A 27,461-nucleotide genomic window follows, 5' to 3' on the forward strand; every position below is an offset into this window, starting at 1 on the left:
CAGAAATGTTCTCAGAATCAAGTAAGGTTGGAAAGTACTTGAAAAGAAAAAGCACAGTTTCAGGATAAGGTAATGATATAACTTGATCAGCTGTTCCAGTGAAATCAGAGGCCTGATTAGAGGCTCGAGAAGAGAGAGAGTCTTGTGCGTTTACATGTATGGCTTGTACCCTTGGAGGACTAGGGGGCGTCCTGGTCACTGTTTCAGGGGAAAGGGAAGCAAGAGGATTTTAATTTTTTTCCCACATTCTCAAGTACTTCATAACCACCAGGAAGCTGGGTTCCCACAGCCCCCGGTCTCCCATAAGTTGCTTAAGGAGTGTGGCAGTACAACTGTCCTACAGCTCAGCCTCTGAGCTCTCCGCCAGCCCTTGGAGGTTCCATGTTGTTGGCGTCTCCGTGGGAGCCCTGTGACTCCAAGCCCTCCATGCCACCAAAGAAGATATAGGGATGGTGGCAAATAAGCCCATGAAAACATGCTCAACAGCATTAGTCTCTAGGGAAATGCAAACCAAAACCTCAGTGAAATACCACTACACATCCTTTAGAATGGTCAAGCTTTTTTTTTGTTTAATATTCCATTTTATATATGTATCACATCTTTTATTTATTTATTTTATTTTGTCTGTACTGGGTCTTAGTTGCGGCATGTGGGCTTCTTAGTTGCAGCATGCATGCGGGATCTAGTTCCCCGACCAGGGGTTGAACCTGGGTCCCCTGCATTGGGAGCGTGGAGTCTTACCTACTGGACCACCAAGCAAGTCCCTAGAATGCTCAGACTTTTGAAGCTGATAATACCAAATGCTGGCAAGGATGCAGAGCAACAGGACTGTGCGTTGCTGGTGGGAATGCAAAATGACATAACCACTTTGGAAAACAGTCTGGCAATTTCCTATAAAGTCAAACACGTTCACCATATGACCTAGGATCCCATTCCTTGGGTATTTACTCAAAAGAAATGAAAACTCCCCTCAAAGACCTCTATGATCCACTCAAAGACTTCTATGCAAGTGTTTATAGCAGCTTTATTTATAATAGCTCCAAACTGGGAGCCACCCAAATGTCTATCAGCCGGTGAATAGAAAACTAATAATACGTTCATATAATGGAGTACTACTTGACAATAAAAAGGAACTATTAATATACATAGCAACATGAATGGATCTCAGAAGTACCATGTTAAGTGAAATAAGCCAGACACAAAAGGCTCCATACTGTGTGATTCCATTTATGTGACATTCTGGAAAAGGGACAGAAAGCAAATTGGTGGTTTCCAGAGGTAAGGGAAAGGGACTGACCTCAAAGGAGTACAATATACAAGAGAACTTTCTGGGGTGTTGGAAATGTTCTATATAGAGAGTGTGGTAGTGATTAAACAATACATTTGTCAAATCTCATCAAACTATACACTTAGAAAAATGAATTTTACTAAATGTACATTATAACGTGATAAACCTAAGTAACAAAGGATTCCCCTAAACCTAAAATCAGGTTCAGGAAGATGACATCCAGGACCCTAGCAGCTGCTCAGGGCTCCTCTTGAACATACAGTATCTTGAAAACAGAGCCCACACTCATGCCCTGATGAGAGTCTTGATTTTTCCCCAAAGCCAGTGCCTGCACTTCCATGCTCACTTCTGGCTTCCAGCCCTGGGCAAGGCATGTTCTGACGAAGCTCTAATTTGTGGCACGTAATCCCCATTTGTAACCCAACCTACTATCCTGGCCAAAGTTTCTGGACACTGGGGCTGAGCTTGCGGCATTTTTGGCTTACCCGTTACAGTCTTATCATCAGGAGCAAGGAGCGTTTCTCCTTCTGTGCAGAGGGGTCATGTAGCCTCCTTATGGCCCTGAGGGTACGTTTGGGGGTCTGTCATTTCAGTGCTCCTCACATGGGTCAACTGCGCCAGTGTGCGGTGGGCTACCCGAGTTCAAGACGTTTTCACAGCTGGGAAGCTCCTGGCCCTGGGCCTGATCATCGTCATGGGAGTTGTACAGATCTGCAAAGGTGGGTGTCATCAGAACTTGCCACCCCTTGTGTGTACACACACCTCACGCTGTCTTTGGATGTGTACACACCCTGAGATGTCCCAGTTCTCTCCTTGAATGACTTTTCTTCTTCGCTTGCTTGACAAAGGGGATGAGAAACCATTTTCTCCACGGTGGCCTGACTGGGTGGCCTGGCCGGGAGCTGGGCACGCCCCCTGGTGTGCAGAGCTCAGTCCTCCCATGCTGATCTCATGGCTCCAGCACAGGTAGATAAAGATTCCAGATTTCTGGAATACTACCGCCCTTTTGTCCCAGCTCCAGGGAAGCTCTTTGTATCTTATATTTTATCTTGTCCATATCTTAAAATGGGAGACAGAGGAGCTTTTTATACGTTTCAAAATTACTCATAATCTCTACAGGAGAGAGCGCTAACATTCCTGGGGCCCCTGCCAACATTCCCCATTGGATTTGGCCCTTTCCAAGCCCGAGCCTGTATTTGGTTTCCATGGGACCTGTGGCAGCACTAGACTCTGCCCAGTGTCACTGGCTCCTGGAGAAAGTCAGATGACAAACAGGGAGAACTCCCACCCACCCACAGGCTCTGGAGGCGGTGTGGGGGTGCCTGGATTTTGACTCCAGGAAACATAATTAAGCTTCTGCTGTGTAACGTGCCTGATTATTTTCATCCGTTGGATTAAATTCATTAGCAGGTTGTATTGTTTTCAGGAACTTAGACTCAAAGAAATCACTGGGTTGTCTTTTCGAAGATAAAAGACGGCCCAGTCTTTATTGGGACCTCCTAATCTGGTCCCAGTGCTTTCTCCTGATCACTCTCATCTCGTTATTTCCTGTCCAAATCCTTGATTATGGATGAAGATGTAAAGTGCGGTCAGCTGCTCAGTATCTTACTACAACTTTAATCAGCAGCCTTTCTTGAGGACCCACTGTGTGCAGGATGTGGTGCTGAGGGCTGGGAAGGCCATTGAAAAGCTCCTCGCTGAAGAATCCCTGTCTTCAGGAGATCTGTTCCATGAAAGGGGAGACCAAACACACACCTTAGGAAGAGACAGGAGGATATTGACAAAGAAAGCCGAACAGGCTTGAGCTAATAATAGCATCACGGAAGCTTATGTTTGAGTGTTTGTTGTTCTTGGTGCTTTCTCCATGAAAATGTACCAACTTAGATATGAGGGAAGGTGATCAGGAGATTGCCAGTGACTCCCATCCTGCATCTCCGAATCCCGGCAAGCCAGTTCCAATTTACCCTGCCCTGCCCAGTAACCTCCCCTGGCCTTTCTTTCCAAGGAACTCTGCCTTTTAAAAAAGGAACATTCAGAACTGTGCTTTGAACCTGAGCCGCCATTTGGACTCATCATTACCATGTCCTGGGGGGTCCTAGACCTCTACTTCTCTGCTCCTTTCGGCCCCGCTTCTCCAATATGTGGCCTTCACTGGAGATCGGGGGCTGCCGAGTTCTGACGTGTCTCTCTGAGCAGCCTCCTGTCCCTGTGCCCACAGGACAGTACTTCTGGCTGGAGCCAAAGAACGCATTTGAGAATTTCCAAGAACCTGACATCGGCCTCATCGCGCTGGCTTTCCTTCAGGGCTCCTTTGCCTATGGGGGCTGGAACTTTCTAAATTACGTGACGGAGGAGCTTGTCGATCCCTACAAGTGAGTTGCAGTAGCCCAGCTCTCCCTCTCCCCCTTCAAACTCCATGACACCTGCCACTGGAAAGAGGGAGCCACACAGGTCCAGTGCCTACTTCTCCCCTCAGTCCCCTTCTGACCATGACCTGGTCTATCCTGAAGAGCCAGTTCATTTCCCAGGAACTTAGACCATTTGTCACCCACCCTACCAGGAGAAAAATGATCCAGTGACTATGCCAGAGCAGGTGAAAAGCTGAAAAAAATGGTGCTGAGATAACACCACTGCCTTAGAGAATGAAATGTGCCCTGAGAGGATTCCAGGCCTCTTACTCATCTGTCTCATGACAGGCAGGTCTTTGTATCTTGAGGTGTGTGTTCGGGGAGAGGGGGGAATGCAGGGTGGAGATTCTGGTCAGGAAGAAGTCAACAGGTATGGAGCATATTCCCAACCTAAGCTGTTTCATTTCCTTTCAATTATCCTGCCCATATGGAGACAAAATCCACCCCCCAGGGAGAGGGAGCATCGCAGAAGGCTGCAAGGACAACTTCGTGCAGAAAGACAGAAGGCACTCCCTGGACCCCATGACGAGGCAGGTGGTCCCAGGTGCCAGGCCTTCCCCCTCTCACCTCCTCTCCCTCTACAGGAATCTTCCCAGAGCCATCTTCATCTCCATCCCACTGGTCACATTTGTGTATGTCTTTGCCAATGTCGCTTATGTCACTGCAATGTCCCCCCAGGAGCTGCTGGCATCAAACGCAGTCGCTGTGGTAAGAAATCAAACTCGGGGAGGGATAAATTAGGAGTATGGGATTAACAGATATGCACTACTATATATAAAGTAGATAAACAATAAGGACCTACTGTATAGCACAGGGAACTATACTTAATATCTTTTAATAACCTATAATGGAAAAGAATCTGAAATAGAAGATATTTATATCTTTATATAGAGAGATTATATATAAATATATATATAGCTGAATCACTTTGCTGTACATCTGAAACACTGTAAATCAACTATACTTCAATTTTAAAAAAGGAAAGAAAGAAATCAAACTCCCATGCCCTCAAACCGGGAATGATGATATAGACTTGCGGGCTTAGCCCCCCTCACTTTCCCCTGATCCATGGCTTTGTGGGACTGGAAGTCTTCTCAGGTCCTCAGGGCAGAAGCCACGTCTTCAGGTGCCCAGGAGCAATAGGATGGCCAGGTTGTGATGGGCAGCTACAGCTGCAGAACTGAGTCATTGTCACAGACTGTATGGCCTACAAAACGGAAATATTTACTATCTGACTCTACAAAACTCCTGATCTAGGGCACTTTAAACTTTTATTTATTTATTTATTTAGGCTGCGTTGGGTCTTTGCTGCTGTGCATGGGCTTCCTCTAGTTGCGGCGAGCAGGGGCTACTCCTCGTTGTGGTGCGCGGGCTTCTCATTGCGGTGGCTTCTCTTGTTGCGGAGCACAGGCTCTACGCATGTGGGCTTCAGTAGTTGCGGCGCATGGGCTCAGTAGTCGTGGCTCGCGGGCTTAGTTGCTCCACGGCATGTGGGATCTTCCCAGACCAGAGCTCGAACCCATGTCCCCTGCATTGGCAGGTGGATTCTGAACCACTTGCCACAGGGAAGTCCTTAGGGCACTTTAAACTTTAAATATGATGATTGTATAAAGGAGATGCGCTCCTCCTTAGCAAGACATAATCTTGCACAAGACTCGCAGTTTCTCTCTGCCTCCGTATCCTCACCTGGACAACTTGACTCCTTCCCTCATTAGGGAAAAGCATATGCAGTTTGTGCTGTTTGGGGAAAGAGATCTTACAGGTCCAAGGCATTGGGGTCCTTGATATCTGGGAAAGACCTGGGAGCCATGCAGTTCCCTCATGTGGCTTCACCTGGGCCACAGCCCCACCCTGCCACTGTCATCATGTGTCTCATCTCTGAAGACCATAAAAAAAGAGGCCCTCCACTGTCCCGTGGCAGCCTGTTCACATGACCACTAACCCTCCCCAGCAGGACAGCGCTTCTAAACAACCCCTTCCTCATAATGTGCTATAAATTATATATAAATACAAATGTGCTATAAATCAAGTATGTACTTGGCTCAGAGAATGTTGAAAAAGCTGATTCCCCAACATTTTATATCCTTTCTTTTTTAAAAAATAAATAAATTTATTTATTTATTTATTTTTGGCCGCGTTGGGTCTTTGTTGCTGCATGCGGGCTTTTCTCTAGTTGCGGCGAGCGGGGGCTACTCCTCACTGTGGTGCGCGGGCTTCTCTTGTTGCGGAGCATGGCCTCTAGGCGCACGGGCTTCAGTAGTTGTGGCTCGTGGGTTCTAGAGCGCAAGCTCAGTAGTTGTGGCGCGCGGGCTTAGTTGCTCCGCGGCACGTGGGATCTTCCTGGACCAGGGATCGGACCTGTGTCCCCTGCATTGGCAGGCGGATTCCTAATCACTGCGCCACCAGGGAAGTCCCTATATCCTTTCAATACATGAAGACTAGTCTATAGCTTCACCACCTTTTATTTCTTGGCCTACGTAGTGGTTTTTTCTTATCACTTCCCCCACACACAATATCTTCTGTTTCTATGAATTAGGATTTATCTCTGTTTTACAGATGGGAAAACTGAGGCTCAAAGATTAAGAACTTTGCTCAGGGTCTCACAGCTCCTAAATGTTGGGCTAAGATTTGAAACCCAGCCTGCCCAAGTCGCTCTAGTATAATGTACGCGAGGCCTGGACTCACACAGCTGGTTTCTGGTCCTGGCCCTCCACTTCCTGGGTGTGTGATCTTAGGCAAACTGTTTAATTGCTTTGTGCCTCAATTTCATTATCCAAACAAGGATAGCAAATGTTAGTTGTTTATTGTATTATCACCACCATACACAGTCTCGTTCATTAGTTAGTCAGTCCCAAACATTACTGAATCCCCACGGTATAGTCATCACCAAGGGAAGTAGGGGTGCAGGAGGGGCTGGGGCAGGGAAGCTGTGGTCCCTCCTCTCAAGGACTTCAGCAGGGGTGGGTTTGGGAGGGAACATTCCCAGCAGTGACACGCAGGTGGGAGGCTGTGACCTCTCCTTTTATGCTCACCCCCTTGTTTTCTCTCCCAGACTTTTGGAGAGAAGCTCCTAGGGGTCATGGCCTGGATCATGCCCATTTCCGTCGCCCTGTCCACATTTGGAGGAGTCAATGGGTCCCTCTTCACCTCCTCCCGGTGAGTGCCGTCCAGGCCCTTCCTGGGCCAGAGGCCACTCTGCTGTGCATATTGCTCTGTGTATATGTGGGGGGGCTTGTCTCCGTCAGCGGGGTTCTGTATGGGCATCTGGGTGGTGACCTTGCAGGGGGTGATTGCTCACACGAGGGCGTGTGCGTGTGTCTGTGTGGACACGGAGGAGCCTGTGCTGCTCGTGTGGTGACGCACGACGTGTGTGGCTTTAGCTGCGGTGGCAAGAAGCGCCATCCCACCTCATGTCCAGAGGAGCAGAGGGCTGAGGAGTCCCCAGGCTGTGTGCTTGGCAACAGAACAGTGCCTTGCCTGCAGCCTCAGAGCCCCTTTCCCACTCGCCTGGAAGCAGGCTGTGCTGGCTGGAAAGGAACCCCACTCTGAAAGGGACCAGGGAGGGACCCATGCCTGGGGCCTCTGGCTGGCCTCATGAAAGTTCTGGGCCCAGATTACAGATCGAATGGGCTCATCTCTGAGTTCCCTGCGGGTGCAGGCTCCTCCCTGTTAAACTGACAGGTGGCTGTAGGAGGCCCTTGTGTGGCCACCCATGAGACCGGGTAGGGGTGTGAAATGAGATGGGTGGGGAAGAACGGAAGGAAAGCATTTGTCCAAAGCCACGTCCCCTACCCCAAACACTCTGGAAAGCCCGAAGCATGAATGGGCCCAGGAGTCCCCAGCCCCCGCCTGCACACATCCGGACGTCTGCCCCCTTCTTAATGTCCCTTTTTGCTGTCTCCAGATGGGCGGTTGAGGCTGGCAGATGCTGGATGATTTCCATTGATGTGGTCCAAAGGGTCCTCCCGGGGTTCTTAGAAAGCCCCCTCCTCCAAGGGCACAGTCCTACTCAAAAGATACAGCAAAAGCAGTGAGCCCCCGAATTCAGCTGCTTCCAAAGCCAACGTCACATTGGGGAGGAGTTCCTGTGAAATGACAAGGGAGTGTCATGTTTTCAGGACCCAGGGCAAGACAGAGGGAGTGTGGGCATCCCCCGTACCCCAGGACCCTCCGACACTCACCCACGGCAACCTCGTGTGCGTGTTACACAGGAGCAGTGACCACCTGGAGGCCCCAGCCGAGGGCAAGCGGTGGAAGAGCAGTGACCCATGAGGCTCTCTGGGATCTATTGAAGGAGAGTGACTGGCTCCAGTCGCTTTAGAGTGGGGTTTGTCCCTCGGGTAGGCCGAGCAGCGGTCTGCGTGCATGTGGTCCAGCTATGTGTGCATGCGGGAGGCGGCGGCCCGGTGCGCTCGGCCTCGGATTCAGAGGCACAGCTCACCCGGCAGGCCTCCTCAACTCATCTTTCCAGTTCCTTCCATCCTTCTTTCTTCCTCCCTCCCTCCCTCCCTCCCTCCCTCCTTTTCTTCCTTGCTCCATCCCTCCCTCTTCCCCTCCTCTCTTCCTCCCTTCCTCCCTTCCTGCCTTCCTGCCTCCTTCCCTCCTTCTCTCTCTTACTCTTCTGTTTGGGGGTATGGAGAGGATGATCCTTCCTGAGGAGTAGGAGCGTGTGTGCGTGTGTGTCACGCTTAATGTCATGTCTCCTCTGTGGTCGGCTAGCTGGGCAAGGATTGTCTCTTGTGAACTTGACTTGCCAATGCTGTTGGACCTGCCAGCTCCACTTGGTCCTGGCTGCATGTGGAGGAGGGATGTGAACTTGGGACCCTGGTTATGTGCATGGTGAGGCCCACAGAGCACCTGGGGCTCCACTGGGTGCATGAGGCTGCACTGCAGAGGGGCGATGTCATGTGGCTGCATGAAACTAGTGACACAGGACGAGGTAGTTGATGATGGCAACTGGTGGTGTACATACGGGTACTTGGGACCATAATCGACTCCCATGCTTCTGAGGAGCCGCTCCACTCTCCCCCATACACAAATCACAAAGTGACAGTTCTCTTCAGGCCCCCCAGTGTGCTGATTCTGTTCCTTTCTGTCCCCATCACACCATCCCCTTCCTCTCAATGCTTAGGTGCTCCTTTCCCTACAAAGTCCTAGAAAAAAGGAAAAGTGGCCTAATTTCCAATGAAAAGTGGCCTAATTTCCTAATAACAGCTTACAGTATTCTCTCTTTTTCTTAGGAGAGGAAAGAAGAAGAAGGCTGCTCTTTATGTTAAAATTTCTCTTTTTAAAAAGAATTTGTAAACATCAATATCCTGGTCGTGATATAGTAGTATAGTTTTGCAATATGTTACCAATGGGAGAACTGGGTGAAGGATACACAGGGTCGCTCTGCATTATTTCTTACCACTGCATGTGAATCTATGATTATCTCAAAATAAAATTTTAATTTTTTTAACTTAAAAAATAATTTTTGGGGAATTCCCTGGCAGTCCAGTGGTTAGGACTCCGTGCTTTCACTGCTGAGGGCCCGGGTTCGATCCCTGGTTGGGGAACTAAGATCCTACAAGCCGCCACGCGGTGCAGCCAAAAAACAAAGAAACAAACAAAAAAAGTTTATTCTAATTATAAGTTTCCTGTCTATTTAAAAAAAATTTTAATTTATAAAATCTAAGAAAGAAAATTTAATTTACTCATAATTCTACCACCCAGAGGTAATTGGTTGATATTTTAATGTTTTTACATGCCTGTAAATAGTATCTTAGTTAATAGGAATCATACTGCATGGAATCGTACAGTTTTCTATCTTGCTTTTTTCATTTAATGTTATATTGTGAGCATATTCTCACACAATCAGTTTTTTTTTCATAAGCATTAGGTATGCATAATATTCCATTTTATAGATATACCATAGTTTATGTAATCATCTACTTTATGGCATTTAGGGTATTTCCAATCTTTTTTATCATCACAATATTTTTGTATGTACACCTTTCACTAACTCTATTCATTTCTTCAGGATTTTGGGGGAGAATAGAATAAGTAGCTTAAGGATATAAATGTTCAGGTATAATTTACATACAATACAATACACAGATCGTAAGTGTTCAGGTTGATGAGTTTTGACGATTGTAGACAACCACGTAACTACCACTCAAAACAAGATATAGAACATTTCCACATATCCCCCAAGTTCTCACGTGTCCCTTCCTGGTCTACCACCCATTCCCTACCCCACAAAGGCAGCTACTTCCTGAGTAGGATAGGCATGTTTTTAAGGCTTTTCATGTACAGTTTAGTCCCCATGTCTCAAAGAACCTATATCCCTTGAGGAGGAAGGAGGCACATTTTTAAAGGGATTAAAGCTTTAGGCAAAGGAGAGAGGCTACTCCTACAGCACTCCAGGTTTTGTGAGAGACCCACAGAGTGACAGCACAGTCATCAGTAACCCCAAGCCACCCAGACCACACTCAGGGTCTCCACACTCCAGAATCCATCCACTTATATCCACTGACTGCCTCTGGTTTGCCTGCACCTGCCTTGTGAACGTGGGTCATTTGACTAGTGGGCTGGAAGGTGTGCACGAGAAGGCAGGTACCTGGCTGGAGGGGGGATGCTCCTGTGTGAGCAGAGGTGGGCATGGATGAGGGAGCCGGACTAGGGAGGAAGCATCCTGGGATGGTCCATGGGCCATCGCAGGCTGACCTGCTTTTCTCTCTGCCAGGCTGTTCTTTGCTGGAGCCAGGGAGGGCCACCTTCCCAGTGTGTTGGCCATGATCCACGTGAAGCGCTGCACCCCAATCCCAGCCTTGCTTTTCACAGTAAGGTTCCCTCCCTCTGCCAGCCCTACACACACCCTCCCTCTTTGTGCTGCTTTGAGCTGGGAGTTCACAGTTCCCACACACGCCCCTGTCACCCTTGTGCTCCTAGGTTTCTCTGGGCCTTAAATAATCTGGCAAATGGTATATACATGGGCCTGATTAACATCAAGAGATATAGCAAGGAGAGACCCTGGGTCCTGAAATACCTTAAGGTTCCCAGGCTGGCTCATTTCATTCTCCCGTACTTTTGGGTCAGACTGAAGTGGCTGCTTCAAGATTTTACAACCTCACAAAGAAACTTCTTTCTTGGCTCCCCCTGCACCTGTTACCCACAGGGTAGTAGCTTTGGGCCTCTGCTCCTGGCTGATCACTGCACACTCCCAGCCCTCCCCATCAACCTTCCTGCTCAAGGAGGCTCTGCCAGGCTCTTGGGAAACATCACTGAAACAAATTTGGTCTCAGGGTACACCAAATAAGAAAAATCATAATGGAAGACTGGTAAACTGGTAAACCGAAAATGGAGAAAAGGAAACTAGGGATGGGAGGGGTAAATGGGAAATGGTGGTAAATGGAGGTGGAATTACCCCGGAGTAGAAGCATTTAGAGAGAGCAAACAGAAGGAGCAAAGACTTGTTCCTGATGAGTCTTTGGGGTTATTTTTTTTTCTTTCTGGATCCTGACTAAAATATCAAAAATGACTTTGGTTCACCAGAGAAGCAGTTAGACCAGGGTAGTAGAGCTCTCAGGAGTGAAGGGCATTCGCTGTACAACACGAGGGGGAATTTCAGAATGTTCAGATACAGGAAGAAGGTCATCCTGGTTGGTTAGTGGTGAAAGGCAACTGGAGAAGACTCAATGCTCCCAGTGAGCCACAAACCTTTTTCAGTTTAAGCCAATGGTGCAGGCCTATGACTGCAAGGCAAGTACAGTAAGAATCTGGCTTTTTCATCTCTTAAAATCTTCCCGATTATTTCCACCATCAGATCTTACAGGAGAACCGAGCCTTCTGTTGGCCTGAAACAAATTAGCAGAGGGAAAGAACATGGTTCCGAGAGAGCCACTGAGATGATTTTGAAGTTAGAAAGTGAATTCTATCAAGAAAACGTCACAGGGACGTTATGAGGGTTACATGAGTTAATATTTGTAGAATGCTAAAGAAAGAACCTGACACTTAAGAAGTGGTATATAACTGTTTATGATTTTTTTTAAAAAAAAGAAAAGGAAGGAAGAAAAATAAATTAGATGACTCAACCAGGAAAAGAGGATGAGGGCAAGAATAAAGCCTTAATCTGCAGTTAACAACCTTCCCTAAGGGATTAAAAAAAACAAAATTAGCTTGAGCTTCAACCAAGGAAGAAGTATAAATGAGACCAGGGTGGCACAGGGCCGGCTGCCACCAGTGTGGCCAGTCCAGTTGTTTACAGCCAGTATCTGTTCTGATTGGTTAGTGCCCATGCTGTACCTGCTGTATCTGTGGTTAAATGTTTTGATTATCACCCATGTGGTGAGAAAGAACTTCCTGGTGTTGAAAGTGTTAGCAATGACCTGGGTTTCTAGGAGAGGTTGCAAAGTCTCCATTTTGAGAGATCCGCTATAAAATGGCATCGTCTGCCTAGAGGCAGGGGAACAGCCCCGACCAGTAAACAGCTCCTCCAGTCTCCTAATGCCTTTCTGATCACTGATGAGCTTCTCCCACTCCCCCCAGTGCATCTCCACCCTGCTGATGCTTGTCACCAGCGACATGTACACACTCATCAACTATGTGGGCTTCATCAACTACTTCTTCTACGGCGTCACAATTGCTGGACAGATAGTTCTTCGGTGGAAGAAGCCAGACATCCCCCGCCCCATCAAGGTGCGAGAACCTCCCTTTGGGGCCCCTCCCCCTCCTCCACTGGTTCTAACTAAGCTCAGATTTTTACATCACCTTGTTCTCGCTGCTGACCGCAGCTCATCATCTCCATGAGTGTGGGAGACCCTCTGGGAAGCAAAGGCCATGTGTGAATGGGGCAGCCATTTCCATTCTCCACTGGGGACAGGACCAGAGCAAACTGCAGCTGGAGGAATAGGTTAGATGAAGTGATACTTCCATCCTGTCATTCCTTTGTTTCCTATGGCTCTAAGTCTTTAAAAAGTCAGCTGATTTTCCCTCGACCTTCTAACCTGACCAGTCTCCTACTCGTCCCTCCAGGTAGCTGGGTTCACTCATGCAATCTCTCCGTCTCATCCCGGAATGAGTTTCCTTCTCCCATCTGCCTCTCCAAATTTTAACCATTTTCCACACTCAAGGACCTCTCTTCCTTGAAGCTTCCCAGTCCACTCCAGCCTTCCGTGATCCTCCCTTTTTAAACTACCATGGCCCTGCACGTAGTAGGGTGCCTGGTGAAACTCTCGTTTGTACCAGGAATAAATTTGTGATAGGAACAGATGGGAGTGCTCAGAACAACATATGCCAGAGTGCTATGGGTTCTCCTGCAAATTAGAAGACTAGGGTATATCCCTGAGCTATTTGAACAATCCTATTCTGGAAACACAGACTAGATGCTTCTAGAAGATTCTGCCAGCTGAGGAGTCGAGGGCTCTCGAAATCTCTCTGCCACTTTCCTACCACTCTTAGAAAGCCTGCTAGAGAGAAGAGGAAGTAGAATAACCCCATCTCCCTACCATACACATACCCTCTAAGAGGAGAGGACAAGAGGAGAAAGGCAGATGAGTAGCGTCTTGAAGACTCCACAGGGGCCTCCCACCTGTGGTCACAAGAGCGGGTGGAGCCCACAGAGTTTGCTTCTTCCTGAAGTAAATAAGGCCCCGGGCTGCCTTATGCCACACTAGGTTTCCTGATTTCTCTCGTCTTGGCAGAAACTCCTTGAAACAAATTGGGACTGTCCCTGGTGAGAGGGAGGGACATTTGCCACATCCTGCCAGCCGGGGGAGGGGAGCCTGACTGACAGGTCCTCTCCTTCTTGCCCCTCACTCATTTCTCCTGCTCTCCTTCTCCCGAGGACCTCGGCAAACATATATCAATATACCAGCAAGCTCCTCCACCTACACGGGCTTCTCTGGCCGTTACAGGCTCTCAGCTGGATGATGAGGCCTTGTTTGATCCCACCTCGGAGGACAACGAGAATTGTCCCCTCCCTAGGCCCCCCCACCCCCCTAACTGTCCCACTGCTGACGTTCGCCAGCGTCTGCTGACGTTCGCCAGCGTCTGCTGACACAGCACTTGCCCCATCAGGGCTCGGGGTGTGGGAGCCACAGAGCTGAGTGAAACCCAGCTTTGCCCTCCAAGCGCTTCCCTGTGGGTGAGGAAGGGGGAAGGTGCCCGGATGCCGGGGGCCGTAGCATCCATGCAGGTAACGGTGCCTCTGATCCACAGGTCAGCCTGCTGTTCCCCGTCGTCTACCTGCTGTTCTGGGCCTTCCTGCTGGTCTTCAGCCTGTGGTCGGAGCCCGTGGTGTGTGGCACCGGCCTGGCCATCATGCTGACAGGGGTGCCTGTCTATTTCTTGGGTGTTTACTGGCAACACAAGCCCAGGTGTTTCAATAAGTTCATTGGTAAGTTGTTGAAGATTCTGAGTGGCTAGAGGGCCCCCTGGTCTGGAAGAGAGTGGTCAGCAGTCTGGCTGGGGAACCCCACCAGGATCGGGAGGCGGGGCCGTAGAGCACTGGAGAAAGGGTCGGGACGGGAGAGGGCAGGTGCCTCCCCAGAGACCTCTGAGGAGAGGAGAACAGCGGATATTTCCGCACAGACCTTAGGCCTGCCAGAGTGGCCATCCTATAGCAGCTGCCCTGGGCTGCGTGGAGACCAGGGGACACCCTAGAATTGGCGGGCGGTGGGCATGGAGCCTTGAGGAGTAGGAGCGGCCAGCAAAAAGGCTGACCAGAGACGGAGGAGGTAGGTGAGGTGACCGTCTCCTGGAGAGGGAGTCCCCTCACGGCGCTGGCGGCTCAGCTGAGGCCAAATGCTGCGGCAGGAGAGCTGGGAAGGGCCCTGGTCTGGCTGGCCAGGTTGGTTGGACGCTCAGCGCTGATCTGCTTTCTGTGTGGCCTCCTCCTGCAGAGCTGCTGACCCTGGGGAGCCAGAAGATGTGTATGGTTGTGTACCCCAAGGTGGAGGAGGACGCAGGGACAGAGGAGCTACAGGAAGACATGCAGGAGCAGCAGCAGCCCACTGCCCCCAAGGACAAGGATGCAGAGGAGCCCTGAGGACCACCCTCCCCTCTCAGCTGCTTCCCTCCTCCTTCATCCCCCTCTCTGCCCTCCTGCCCTGCCTGGGTCCCCCAAACACACACACACCCCTCTGCCTCTGTCATTCCGGGGTCAGGACCTGGGTGTGGGTGGTGAGAAACTATAAACAAAGATACTGACATTTGTACCCAAAGATCCAGCCTCCTCTCACCCCCAAGGCCTGTGTCTAAAGCAGTGGAGCTTCCGGGGTGCCCTACATGGCCCTCCCTCCTGGGCCCACACCCTTAGTCACTTCCTCAGGAACCTGAGTTCAGGGCTGCCTTCCCTCCCCATCCCTGAGCCCGAGGGAGGCCTCAGCTCCAACAGAAGTGGCAGCAACAGTGAGTCACCTGGGGACAGACTCGAGCAAATCTGTCATCATTAAAGGTCAGCTGAAGAGACCCAAATCCCCCTCCCTTCACCAGTGACCGAAGACATCAGAGGTGATGCTTCCCTCTGCCCCCCCTCCCCCTCCTCCCCCCTCCCCCTCCTCCCCCCTCCCCCCTCCCCTCCTCCCCCACCACAGCCTGGGCCTTCTGTGCAGAGTGAGGTTCCTGTCAGGACAGCATCTCCCCACTGACCTAAGGACCAATGTGCAGGAGGACTGCCCCCTCCCCTAACCCCGGCCGGGCCTGTGGAACAGATTGGGAAAGGCTCAGATTGTAGAAACCCAGCCTTGCCCCTGCCTCCTCCCCCCAACTCAGTGCCAAAGCTTCCTGAAGCCAGAAAGCTGCTTATTTCCAATGTAGCAGACATTTCTCTCCTAATGACAAAGCAGCTCCTCTCCTCCTCCCTCCCACCCCCATGGGAAGGAGCCCGCCACCCTGTTACCCCCGCAGTGATGCTCCAGCACAGCCCCAGGCAGCCAGCTCTGCTGGCAGCCCCATCTTGCCCTTCTCCTCCTCTCTGGACTTTTGCTCCTGGGGTGTGAAGGCTCCCCAAGCCCTTCATGCCTGAAAGTCGAGCCAAATCAGCCTTAAGTCACCTCCCATCCAAGAACTGGACCTAAAAATACCCCCTTATTTCCAGCCCTCTGGTCAGACCTGGCATGAAAAGCCTTCCAGGGAGGGAGGGCTATTTCCCATCTCCCCAGAGGTACCCATCCCATCACCTCGGAGACTGTTTGGGGAGAAAGTGTATTCTGAAGGCCATTTCCTCCCCCAACTCAGATCACCCCTCCCTCCTTTCTGCTCACACCACTCTCCTGTCTGGACAGCCTCCAGGACAGGATGAGAGGACAGTGGCAGAAGGTACCCACTTTGGAGGCTCTCAGAAAAGCCCGTTCTCTATGGTTTGCAGACTTGTGGCCATCCTGTCCTGAAGCTGCCATTCCCTGTGCTCCAAAGAAGGTGCTGGTGTTTGCCCTGGGCCCTTGCAGCCTCCTAGCCACACCTGTTGTGCTAAGGACTGGGATTCTTCTATCCCAAGCAGGAGTCCCCCCTTCCCCCAACTCCCTATCCTGTCTGCTGAAACTGGAAAACCTGGGGAGTCCTCCTGGCCTACTTGGGTCTCCCAGCTTCCCACCCAGCCTGCTTGAGCCTGCATTGGTAAGATGCAGGTTTGGTCTGAGTTGTGGTCCCTTCAGAGTGGACTCCAGGCAGACTGGGGCTGGCCCCTGGAGGGTCAGGGGACCATCCTCTTGTTCCCTCTTCTCATTCCTCCAACCTTCAATTATTGTTTTTTTTGTAAAGTGGATGCCTTACTTTTTGGATAAATATTTTTGAAGCTGGCATTTATATTTCTTTTGGATTTTTAAGGTTTTGTTCTTTTTTTTTTCGGGGAGGGTTTTAGTTATAGCTGGATAATAATCTTCTGTCTTTGAGTTGGTTTAGGTTTTAGTTGTGTGTTTTGTTTTGTGAGGGTTTTTTTTTTTTTTCTGTTGATGTAATAAAATTTTAAATGGAAATGAAGTTGGTGGTGTTAATAATTCAATGACCTTCCAAGACAGAGTCTCCAGGCACTTCCTGTCTCTGTCAGGAGGGAGGTCTTTGGTTGCCAGGTTCCTTCCAGGATGGCATTCCTGAAAGTCCTTGCGCTCCATAGCTTCGAGCTGTCCCCGGGCCCAGTGCCAGCGCGTTTTAACAGCTCCCTCTCGTTTTGAACCAAAAACTTTCTCATTGCTTCTGTGAAGTCACGAGTGTTAAGATCCTGCCTGTGTATTGTGCTGAGAGCCTGCAAACTATCTGGGAAGAAGAAACTCATCCCTACCCAGGGTGGGAACATGGGCGACAGAGAGACAGCACCAAGCTGAGTGGAGAGAGGCGAAGGCATCAGGAAGGGACAGGCTGAGCCTGTGGAGAGACCCCAGTGAGGGTGGGGGGGGTTAGGCAGTTAGGAGAGCACCCAGCTGGATGCCAGGGGCTTGATGGGAGGGACTGGGAGGTGAGGTGGGGTCCACTCAGCTGTCTGAGTGAAAGACTAGGAGGGCTGAGGGATCAGGGAAGAGGAGGAAGCAGTTGAGGTAAGGACAAGTACCTCCTGGCGCTCTGGGTTAATCGCTGGAGGAAGTTGACAGGATTAGTCCTTGCTTGGAGTCCCTCCTTTGTGGGCAGCCCTCCCGGCTGCCTGTCCTGAGACAGCATCATTCCAGAGCCAGCATTGCTGACAGACATGCGGAGGAGGCAGGGCCGGGGGGCGGGGGGGGGGGGGGGGGGGTGAGGGGTGTGTTAAGACATCACCCTTCACCATCTGGAACACTGTGAGGACACTGGCAGGCAAGATGCCTCCACTCCCAGTCCCAGCCTGGCCCCAACACGCCTGTTTTGTGGCTGGCGTTCTAGACTGAGGCTGGAGGCTTGCCATTCACAGGGGCACAGACTCTTGGCTCTGAGACCCAGCCCAGCCACCAAACAGCTGTGTGTCCTTGGGCAAGTCAGTTAACCTATTTAGCACTTTTAGAGGGATGAAAAAAGAAGACTGAATCTAATCTCAAAGGGTTCCTGAATCTCCCAGCCCATGGCTGTCCCAAAAGAGTGAGAGCAAACTGGGCCGAGGCCAGTCTTGTGCAAGAGGCCCTTCTCCAAGATTCACATCCCCCTTGGGGATTCCCCCAGTTCCCCAACACACACTTTTCCTTTCCCCAGGCTCCCAGAGGCTTCCTCACGTCACCCCATTCCAGCAAGTCCAGCCCTCCCCAACCTTTCTCAGTCCCTGGAGACACCTGTCCCTGGGGGCGCCCTCTCTTTTGTAAGGTGACACTTGCTGATCTTTTCAACCTGCTCAAAAGGGCAAATGTGGGTCTCTTCCTAGGCAACATGCATTTATTTTTAACCTGGGCCTTTAAGCTGTCTTAACCCTGTCAGTCACTTTAATGTGAGGAATTTCAGACGCTCTGATCTGGGGGAATTTGGGAGCCTTTGGAGGTCACTGAAATCACAGCTGCTTATGCATTCATTTATTAATGTAGTCGAACAATAAATATTTCTCTAACCATTGTATCCAGGATTTTGCTATATGCTGTGGGAATAGCAAACTTACTCTTGAATTTTCCAAGTCAGCACAGACTTCAAATATCTTGTGTCACTGTCTCCGTAAGAACACTCATATATGTCAACACACCTGTCCTTAATTTTAGTTCAGGCAATGTGGTCACCCTAGCTGAAAAAGTATCTGACCTACCTTTAAGGAGCAAATAGTCTTGGGGGAAAGAAGATAAGAATGCACATGGCACGTACGTGTGCACATCACAGATCACTGCCCACTCTGCTGGGCTGCGCGCGTCTGCAGGCAGGGCTGGACCCGCCCTGCGCAGTGCCTGGGACCTACGTGCAAAAATGCCTGTCCAACTGAAGCTTCAGACAAAGCTGCAGGTAGCGTGTCACTCAGGAGACACAGATACATCCGCAGGGGGGCGGTCAGAGGGCCGGAAGGAGACTGACGTGGCTGAGACCACTTGCTTTCCATACATTATCTTATTCAAAGTTTAATTAAACAACCGACAAAGTAGGCATTACTACTGCCCTTTTACAAGTGAGATTAAGTAACTGGCCCAAGGTCACCGAGTGGTAGGTGACAGGGAGATCTGAGCCAGGTTCTATATGACATGCTCGCTGCCTCCCTGTTGGAAGGACTTGGTGAAGGAGGTGGTGTTTGAACTGAGGCCTGTGACAAAGTCATTAAGATACTACAGGGGCTGGGCTTCCCTGGTGGCACAGTGGTTGAGAGTCCACCTGCCGGTGCAGGGGACACGGGTTCATACCCCGGTCCGGGAAGATCCCACATGCCGCGGAGCGGCTGGGCCCGTGAGCCATGGCCGCTGAGCCTGTGCTCCGCAACGGGAGAGGCCACAACAGTGAGAGGCCCGCGTACCGCAAAAAAAAAAAAAAAAAAAAGATACGACAGAGGCTTTGTTTCAGTTAATGCACACAGGTAGCAGCAGCAGCTGCAGGGAGAAAATGATCCTGCTGACCAGGGGACCGCGGGGGGGCTTCCATCCGCTCCGGAGCAACCCCGCACAACCCAAGAATCCCCCAGCCCTTGACTAGCACTGCCCTCCCTACCCCCTTCCCCTCCAGCGCCCCCTCCTTCCCTAACCAGACGTCCAGAGCGCCCCGGTTACTGGGAAACGCGGCAACGTCAGCCAGAGAGGTGAGGGGCCGAGATCACTTATCTCCTCCACGGCGGAGCTCCGAGCGTTCTCATTTCCTGCCGGCCTATCTGCACACCTCCCGGCTTCCTCCAGCCCCGGCTCGCCCGCTCCTGACGCAGTCTCCCCCTCCCACAGGGTGCCGGACTGAGGGCAAAGAAAGCTCTCTGAGTCACACAGCTCCCCCTTTCCCTAGCCCTTCTTCCCCGGGGGGTTTTAAGAACTAGACTCCTGCCCTTCCCCCCCCACGTCAGCGCCACAGCCTTGCCTGACCTTGGGTGGCCGTCTCTCAGCCTCGTTTTCCTCCTTTATAAAGCAAGGATAAGTACACCGTCTACCTTGCTTACTTTCCTATCTGATTCACAGGGAAATGGTCTGCAAGGAAAAGGGTATGTTTCAATGACTGAAAAAGCATAACACCGGAAAATGCAAGGCCTTAACTATCATCACTAGTTCATCGTCAGGGAGTGAACAGAATTCCTCCTCACTGAGACAAGGGCTTGACCCTGGTCCTCTCCGCCTGCCCACTCTCCCTGTAACTGCACTGCAAGACCCCCATCTCGACCATGTTTCCTCTTCCTCCTTCCAGGCGTCTTGCCCTTGCCAGGGCTGTGGGAGGCTGCCCTCTGCCGGTTCACCTGATTCCTGACCGCAGTGGCCCCTCGAGTCCTGAATTTTGGGCCAATATTACCACCTGGTGTTTAACTGAGGCACTGCTGCCAAACTGGTGCAGCTCAACTTTGGTACCTGTTTGCCACAGCGTCCTCTGAAATGGAGAGAAGGCAGAAATCTCCCTGTCTGGGACCTGAGATCTGTCTCCCGGGTGCAAGCGGACTTCCTCAGGCCAGGTCAGGGCTTTCAGAGAAAATACCTCAAGCTATGCACAGAGAGTTGGGGGGTGGGGAGGGAGGAGGGAGGAATGCTAAATAGAGGTGTAATTGCCTGATTTGCAGGCCGCCCTGTCTCTGTCTGCATACTTTATTTTAGCATCCAATGCTGTACACAGCCCCTCGGCATTTGCACCACTGAGGCCTGGCCCTTGTTGTGCCCAACTTACAAAACTTCTGGCCTCCACAGGGCGCTCACAGCTTTTGCTGGTGACAAAAGAGCCAGTGACACATTTCTATGTGTCCTTTCCTTCTCACTGTACCTATAGTCCCTTTTGCAGATGAAATGCAACAGGTAAAAGCAGGGCCACAGCGGTACCTCTGACAGGAGGGAGTGGGTAGTTCCCAGAGGAAAGAGAAAAGGGAAGGGAGAGGGGGCCCCCATCTGAAACTAAAAGCACAGAGAGCAAGCCATGGGTTTCGCCTGGAGACCCTGAAACAGAGCCCCAGGAAGAGGTGATGACAAAAGAGAAGGCTTCTCAAGCCTCACAAGAGGAAGTGGACCCAAGAGAGGTCAGAGAACGGCCACGCAGAAGGAAAGAGAGCAAACTGAACTGCTGCGAGCGCCTGAGCCCTGCGGCACAGGAAATGGGCAGAGCCCTCAGGACCCGGCTGGGGCAGAGCGCCAGCCCGAGGCTCTGGCAGTGCAGGCCAGGGGCCGGAGCCACCGGAGGAGTGCAGCTGTCAGTTCCTGGGGCTGCCAGGGTCTGGGGCACAGGGCCCAAGCCCTGACCAGGTGCCTCAGCTGAGCCTGGGCAGTCAGGGATGGTGCCAGGCTGCTAGAGCTAGCCCGGGCTGGAAACTCGTGAGGGCTTGGGCTGTTACACAGACCCTGTGCAAAAACCTAGCAAAAAGAGGCTGCTCTGCACCATGAGACAAGCCCTAGTGTATGACTTGGTCCCAGACATCACTACTTCCTAAACCCCTCAAACAACACCCCGTGGCTTGCACCCAGGAGAGTGGCTCGGAGAGGTGGGGCTACAAAAAGAACTGAGTGGCCCTGGGGGTAGGTGGAGACCAGCACTGTAGGGGGGGACTGTGAGGGAGGGAGGCGTGTCCAGGGAGGAGCTCAGATCAGGCTGGGGGTCAGCACTGGAAGAGGGTTTTCTCTGTTCCTTCTGACTGGGCATTCATTCTGCACAGGACTTTTTGGAAGTTGGAGGGAGGAGGATACTCAGAGTAAGGTGTTGCCCTCAAGGAGGATTCTGGAATCCCCTGGATTTGACAGGGAGGGGGAGGCATTCCCAGAAGAATCAGCTCCTGGGCACCTCAGAACCCTGGCTTGGAGCCTAACCAGAGTACCCCAACTGCTTAAATAGGCCAGGGGCCCCATTTCTTTAAAGCCTGCATCCCTCCCTCTGCGGTGCGCCCTGCCCCTCCCTGAGTCACCCCAGGGAGAGCTGGGGGAAAAAAGGGAAGAGAAAAGAGGCATTGACTACAGAGGAAGGAAAAGGAAACAGCAGAGGAGGGAGGAGAGAAGCCACACAGGAGTGGGTGACAGCGGAGATCGGAGAGGGCAGATCTAGGGCAGGGGGAGACAGCAAGCCGAGCATCCCAAAGGGTGCCCCAAGAGCAAGGCAGCCAGGGGCGGGGAGCCGAGGGGGCGGGCCGGCCATGTCCCACGGGACCTACTACGAGTGCGAGCCCCGGGCTGGCCAGCAGCCACTTGAGTTCTCAGGGGCCCGAGTGGGGCCTGGGGAGCTGGGGGACATGTGTGAGCATGAGGCGTCCATCGATCTGTCTGCCTACATCGAGTCCGGGGAGGAACAGCTCCTCTCTGACCTCTTTGCTGTGAAGCCGGCACCTGAGGCCCGAGGCCTTAAGGGCCCTGGAACCCCTGCCTTCCCCCACTACCTGCCGCCTGACCCGCGGCCCTTTGCCTACCCTCCACATACCTTCGGCCCCGACAGGAAGGCCTTGGGGCCTGGCATCTACAGCACCCCAGGGAGCTACGACCCCAGGGCTGTGGCTGTGAAGGAAGAGCCTCGGGGGCCCGAGGGCAGCCGGGGGGCCAGCCGCAGCGGCTACAACCCTCTGCAGTACCAAGTGGCGCACTGTGGGCAGACGGCCATGCACCTGCCCCCGGCCCTGGCAGCACCCAGCCAGCCCTTGCGCGTCCTCAAGGTAAGAGTGGCTCAATTCTCCTCCCCGCCACCCAGGGTCTGGAGGGAGGCCCGTGTGGATGGGGTCTGTGTGTGGTGCTGCTCTGTGAAATCGACCCACCACAAGCCCTCTGTGTTCGCCACCCAGTCGTAACCCCTCTTGGCTTCTCTGCGAATTCACTCCCCCGCCGATCCCCACTGTGTGACCGGAACCAATGTGTCCTGCAGTCCCTGTGACCAGCTGACCTGCTCTGATCTCAGCACGCCCCCTTCCCAGTTTCTCCACTGCCCACCAGCTCCCTCCTCTTGTTTCTGTGTCACCTCCTGCTTCTAGAAGAGGAAATGCCTGCTGATGATAGAACTGGAGACTCAAGATAGATGGAAGGAAATTGTCCTCAGAGAGTGTGGGGACATGAAAGGGAGTTTGGGTCAGAGCAGAGGACACTGTACGTCTGGCAGGGCAGTGGCTGTTCTACCGGGGGCCAGGAGCTGGCTCTGAATCCCACATCCCTCTGACGCTCCAAGTGTGCTCTGACCACTGGGATTCCTGCCCCACCTTTGCTCTACTTCCCCACAGCCCTCACTCTTGTCCCTCTGTACCTTCCCCTCCAGGCCCCTTTGGCGGCTGCCGCGCCCCCCTGCAGCCCCCTCCTCAAGGCACCCTCACCGGCCGGCGCCTCGCACAAGGGCAAGAAGGCCGTGAACAAAGACAGCCTGGAGTACCGGCTGCGGCGGGAACGGAACAACATCGCGGTGCGCAAGAGCCGCGACAAGGCCAAGAGGCGCATTCTGGAGACGCAGCAGAAGGTGCTAGAGTACATGGCCGAGAATGAGCGTCTGCGCAGCCGCGTGGAGCAGCTGACCCAGGAGCTGGACACCCTTCGCAACCTCTTCCGCCAGATCCCTGAGGCCGCGAACCTCATCAAGGGTGTCGGGGGCTGCAGCTGAGCCCGCCTGGCAGACTGTGGGCACCAGCCCCCGGGGCTCAGCCTGACCCTGGGGACCCTCACCCTAGAGGCTCCACAGGCCGAGTCAGAGACAAAGACCATGGACAAATGGCAGCGGGGGGGCAAGACAAGGAGGAGGGCGGGCCCCAGCATAATGATTCTGTGGCTGAATAAAACTGCACTATGGCACAGTGCTGGGGCTGTACAGTGGGCGTGTGTGTGTGTGTGTGTGTGTGTGTGTGTGTGTGTGTGTGTGTGTGAGTGAGAGAGAGATGGGGGACTCCAAAGGTAGGGAATGCACGAGGCTAGGCCTGCATACCTCTTGATTCCAGGCCCAAATAAACATTCGGGAAATTCAGCAGACAAGCTACCCGCAGCTCTCCCACAGTGCACCGCACAGCCAGGCCCCGTATCTCTCCCTCTGCTCTTCTCTCCCTCCACCCAGCCCACCCCACAGGACCTGGAGCAGCCTCTGGACACTCCCCTAGCAGAGCTCTGTGGCTCACAGGGAGATCCCAGCACCTCCAGTCCCTCCTGCCTGGGCCTGCTGACCCCAGCCCTGTTCTATCTCACCTTGAGGTATAGGTCTGGGAGTTCCTGCCCCAGGAGATCAAGGGAAAATTCCAGATGGCTCTGATGTATTTATGGTCCCTTAGCTCTTGATCCGGGACTCAATCCCTTCTCCACAGTTCCCAAACTTCAGTCTGCCAGACTGACAGACCCCCATGCCTCCAACCCACTCGCTCCCACCCTTGTCCCTCGTTCCCTGGGCCTTCGGTTCCCTAAAGAATCTGAGTGCTTGGGGGACAAATTCGTTGGGAAAGGCCTTGAGACCTGTTCGTATATGAGAAAATCGGTAATGAGGAGGATGACAACGCACCTGTGCAGTGAAACCCCATGTGGAAAACAGTTTTTTTCATAGAACTCTAGCCTGGGAGCCATAAGAGGGCAGTGCTTGACAGCCTCAGTTTGAATTTCCCTCTGTTACTTTCTAGCTGTGTGACCTCGTGCCAGTTACTTCTCTCTGTGCCTCAGTTTCCTCATCTGCAAAATGGGAGCAGTAGTAATGCTGTACGTTCATAGATAAACAAGGCCTGGCCTACGGTGAGCACAAATACTTGTTATCACTCCCTTTTGCTAGAACTGAAAGGACCTCAGAGATCTCATCTAAACTTCTCATTTTGCAGGTGAGGAAACTGAGGTCTCAGACAGGGAAGGGACTTACCCAGAGTCTTGCAATGGGTTAGAGGCAGAACCAAAATTAGCTCTGTAAAATCGCAGATCTCAAGAGGGGCTGGAAGAGACCTCAAGAGATCATCTGGTAGGCTTTGCCCTCAGACAACAAGATAGTATAGGCCACATTTAATAGATAAAGCAGTTGAGAGCCGAGGGAATAAGAGACGTTCTCCGGAAGCTCACCCAGGTGAGCTTTGCTGTCTCCACACGCACACCTGTCTCTACTTCGCCCTCACACCCTCCCCTCGGAGGCATATGGAACAGTGTGGGGCCAGAGTCAGGGACACGAGACACAAGATGGGCTGGTTAGAGTCTCTCCTAGGCCACCAATGACTTATAGGCCACTGCTGAGAAAGAGTGTTAGACACCAAGGAATAACCTTCTGAGAGGGAGAGAGACTGGGTCTGGATCCTCCCGGTCCGCTCTCTCTCCCCGCACCTCCACCTCCCCAGTGTCAGAGCCTTCCCACATTGGGGACATCCGGGGGTACCACGCCTGCCTCACCCAGGACTCAGTCTCTTTCCTGCCTTTGCCCCTGTGTCTCTCAGGCACCATCTCCCCTACATCTGTGCTCTAGATACCCCTGCCCCAGGTCTGGTCTGGGCAGACAGATCTGAACCTCACTAGATGGTTTATTCTACCTGAGTTGGGAAGAAAGAGGCACCTGTCTCTGTGGATGCCTGGGAGAATCCCACACCTTCCTTTCAGCCCAGGGGAATGCGTTGCATAAAGGGGGTTTGTACAGAGCACGGTAAGTGACTCAACCTCCGGATTTCCTCCTCGCAGCTCAAGACCACTGCCCCTGGACTTATTTTCAAGGTTCTGGGTGATGGGACCTGGGTTGCTTCAGCATCAGCCCCAAGCTTCTCTCCCACAGTTCTGAATCGTGTCTCCTCCCAGCCCACAGCACCCAGGGGCTCCTCAGGGCAGGTGTCTGGCACCAGGTCTGGAGAAGATCCACAGCCCCAGCTGAGAGAAGAGAACACCTGGTCCCTGCCTGACGCCGAGCGGCAGGCACACCTCGATCCTCTGTGGCAGATCATATCCCAGGGAAATGACAGGTAGCCGGAAGTCACACTTTTAACCCTGAGGTTTTAACCTGACCTCAACTGGTTTGGGCCAAGGTAACTTATTCAACAAGTATTTGCTGAGCATCTTTCCTGTGTCAAGCCCTTGCAAGGTGCTGAGAACACTGTGGTGACCAAACTCTCGGCTGAAGGACCCCTCCACCTGTCGTGTTCAGGCAGGGCAGGAGATTGTGGGTGGCAGGAGAAGGAAGTCAGGTGCTTAGCCCCCAACTCCTAGGGACAGGACAGGTAGTCTCTGCAGCTGCCCTCACGGCCTGGGGGTGGTGATGGCTCTCTGCTACTGCTGGAGCTTACCACTTCTGCAGCTCTCCCTTAAGCCTGACCATTCACACCTCTATACATTCATGAATTACCCCCTCTGAATATGCCTCTTGGGGAAACCTACTAAACCAGCAGAAAGGGAGGTGGCTTTTTGTTTGCTTTGTTTTGTTATATTTGTTTATTTTTGGCTGCGTTGTGTCTTCACTGCTACACACGGGCTTTCTCTGGTTGCGGCGAGTGGGGGCTACTCTTCCTTGCGGTGCACGGGCTTCTCATTGCGGTGGCTTTCTTGTTGCGGAGCACGGGCTCTAGGCACACGGGCTTCGTAGTTGTGGTACGCGGGCTTCAGTAGCTGTGGCGCACAGGCTTACTTGTTCCGTGGCATGTGGGATCCTCCCGGACCAGGGCTCAAACCCATGTCCCCTGCACTGGTAGGTGGATTCTTAACCACTGTGCCACCAGGGAAGCCCAGAGAGGTTGTTTTAGCTGGGGTGGTCAAGGAAGGCTTCTCGGAGGAGATGACATTGAAGTCGAAACCTTAAAAATGTCCAGGAGGAGGCAGATGTGCCAAACTGGGGGAAAGGAGAGCAGAGGGGTGAGCAAATGCCAAGGCCCCGAGGTGTCCTTGTCCAAAAAAATAAAGGAAACCGGGTGAGGCTGGAGAAATGGAAAGCAGAAGGAAGGGTACGCAAGAACACCGCCTCCCTCCCTCCAGGACCGTCTTCATTCCCTCTGCCGGGAGGAGGACCGTCCCTAAGGAGCAGGCTCCCCATGCCACGCCGGGCGGAGATGCCACAGGGTCCACAGGGTCCGCGGGGTCCGGAGGTTGCAGAAAGAAGACACCCACAGGAAGGGCGGGCAGCCTCACCCCTGCCTGGGGAAGGTTCGAGGCCCAAGGTGGGGTCACGAGAACTTTGGAAAACCAGCAAATCAAGGTCCAAACAGCACACACGTGCGTTCCCTTGGCTTTACGATCCACAGCTCGGGCCCACTTTTCCTTCCTGGGCAAAACAGGGGACTAGCATGAGAGTCCTGAGCTGACAGGATCTCAGGCCCCAGGAAAGCAGAAGAGGAGAAGGTAGGATGTTGGAGATACCGCCAAGAGGGAGGAAGCTGTCCAAGGTGAGCCCGCCAAGGTCAGTCCACGCTGGCAGCTTGGCCTTGTGAAAGTCGCTCCCCCTACTCGGTGCGCACCTCCCCACCCCACCCCCACGGGTTGCCACATGCCTGGGCCCCCAGGGCCCCCATCCCAGTGTTGCAAGATCCCGGTTGGGGCTGTGAGGGTGGAAAGGGGCCTCTTCACCTCCACTCCCTACCCTGCCCCAAGCCATGAGGGGACTATGGGATGGAGGGGGCTGTACAGGAGATGCTGAGGCAACAATAGCCAAGGCTGGCCGAGGGCCTGTGCACCTCCTCCAGGCCAGTCGCTTCCTATCACCCCCAGCAGGCAGACCTTTCCTCTCAGGACTCAGCGGGGCTGCACCGCAGTGGGAAGGGTCGGACCTGCACGGGACTCCAGGCTGCCTCTATCAGCTGCTGCTATAAGCAGATCTGGCTTGGCCCCAGAAAAGCTTCCATGAGCAGCTCATTGAGAAGGCCCATCAGAAGTCCC

The 27,461-nt window shown here is 52.6% G+C and overlaps 2 protein-coding genes across 3 annotated transcripts in view; both read left to right on the forward strand.

Annotated features, from left to right (window-relative positions):
* SLC7A8 (solute carrier family 7 member 8) overlaps positions 1 to 15,371 on the forward strand; it is a gene marked incomplete at its 5' end in the record, with an annotated part of 56,378 nt that extends 41,007 nt beyond the window's left edge. Inside the window, 8 exons of one of the 2 annotated variants that reach the window (XM_079914209.1) lie at positions 1,882 to 2,007; positions 3,507 to 3,660; positions 4,281 to 4,404; positions 6,749 to 6,852; positions 10,421 to 10,517; positions 12,223 to 12,372; positions 13,894 to 14,071; positions 14,577 to 15,371. In XM_079914209.1, coding sequence (XP_079770335.1) covers positions 1,882 to 2,007; positions 3,507 to 3,660; positions 4,281 to 4,404; positions 6,749 to 6,852; positions 10,421 to 10,517; positions 12,223 to 12,372; positions 13,894 to 14,071; positions 14,577 to 14,722 — 1,079 coding nt within the window. In that variant the 3' untranslated portion in view covers positions 14,723 to 15,371. Of the gene's footprint in view, positions 1 to 1,881; positions 2,008 to 3,506; positions 3,661 to 4,280; positions 4,405 to 6,748; positions 6,853 to 10,420; positions 10,518 to 12,222; positions 12,373 to 13,893; positions 14,072 to 14,576 lie in introns of those variants that run through there. The other variant, XM_079914210.1, reaches the window with a different exon arrangement.
* Positions 15,372 to 21,829: 6,458 nt separating this feature from the next.
* CEBPE (CCAAT enhancer binding protein epsilon) lies at positions 21,830 to 23,265 on the forward strand (the record flags this gene model as incomplete). The annotated part of the gene is made up of 2 exons (XM_079912770.1): positions 21,830 to 22,339; positions 22,930 to 23,265. 2 exons carry the CDS (start codon positions 21,830 to 21,832, stop codon positions 23,263 to 23,265), a joined length of 846 nt encoding a protein of 281 aa, XP_079768896.1.
* Positions 23,266 to 27,461: the final 4,196 nt, after the last annotated feature.

Source organism: Stenella coeruleoalba (assembly GCF_951394435.1).
Source record: "Stenella coeruleoalba genome assembly, chromosome: 2".
In the NCBI taxonomy this organism is placed as follows: domain Eukaryota; kingdom Metazoa; phylum Chordata; class Mammalia; order Artiodactyla; family Delphinidae; genus Stenella; species Stenella coeruleoalba.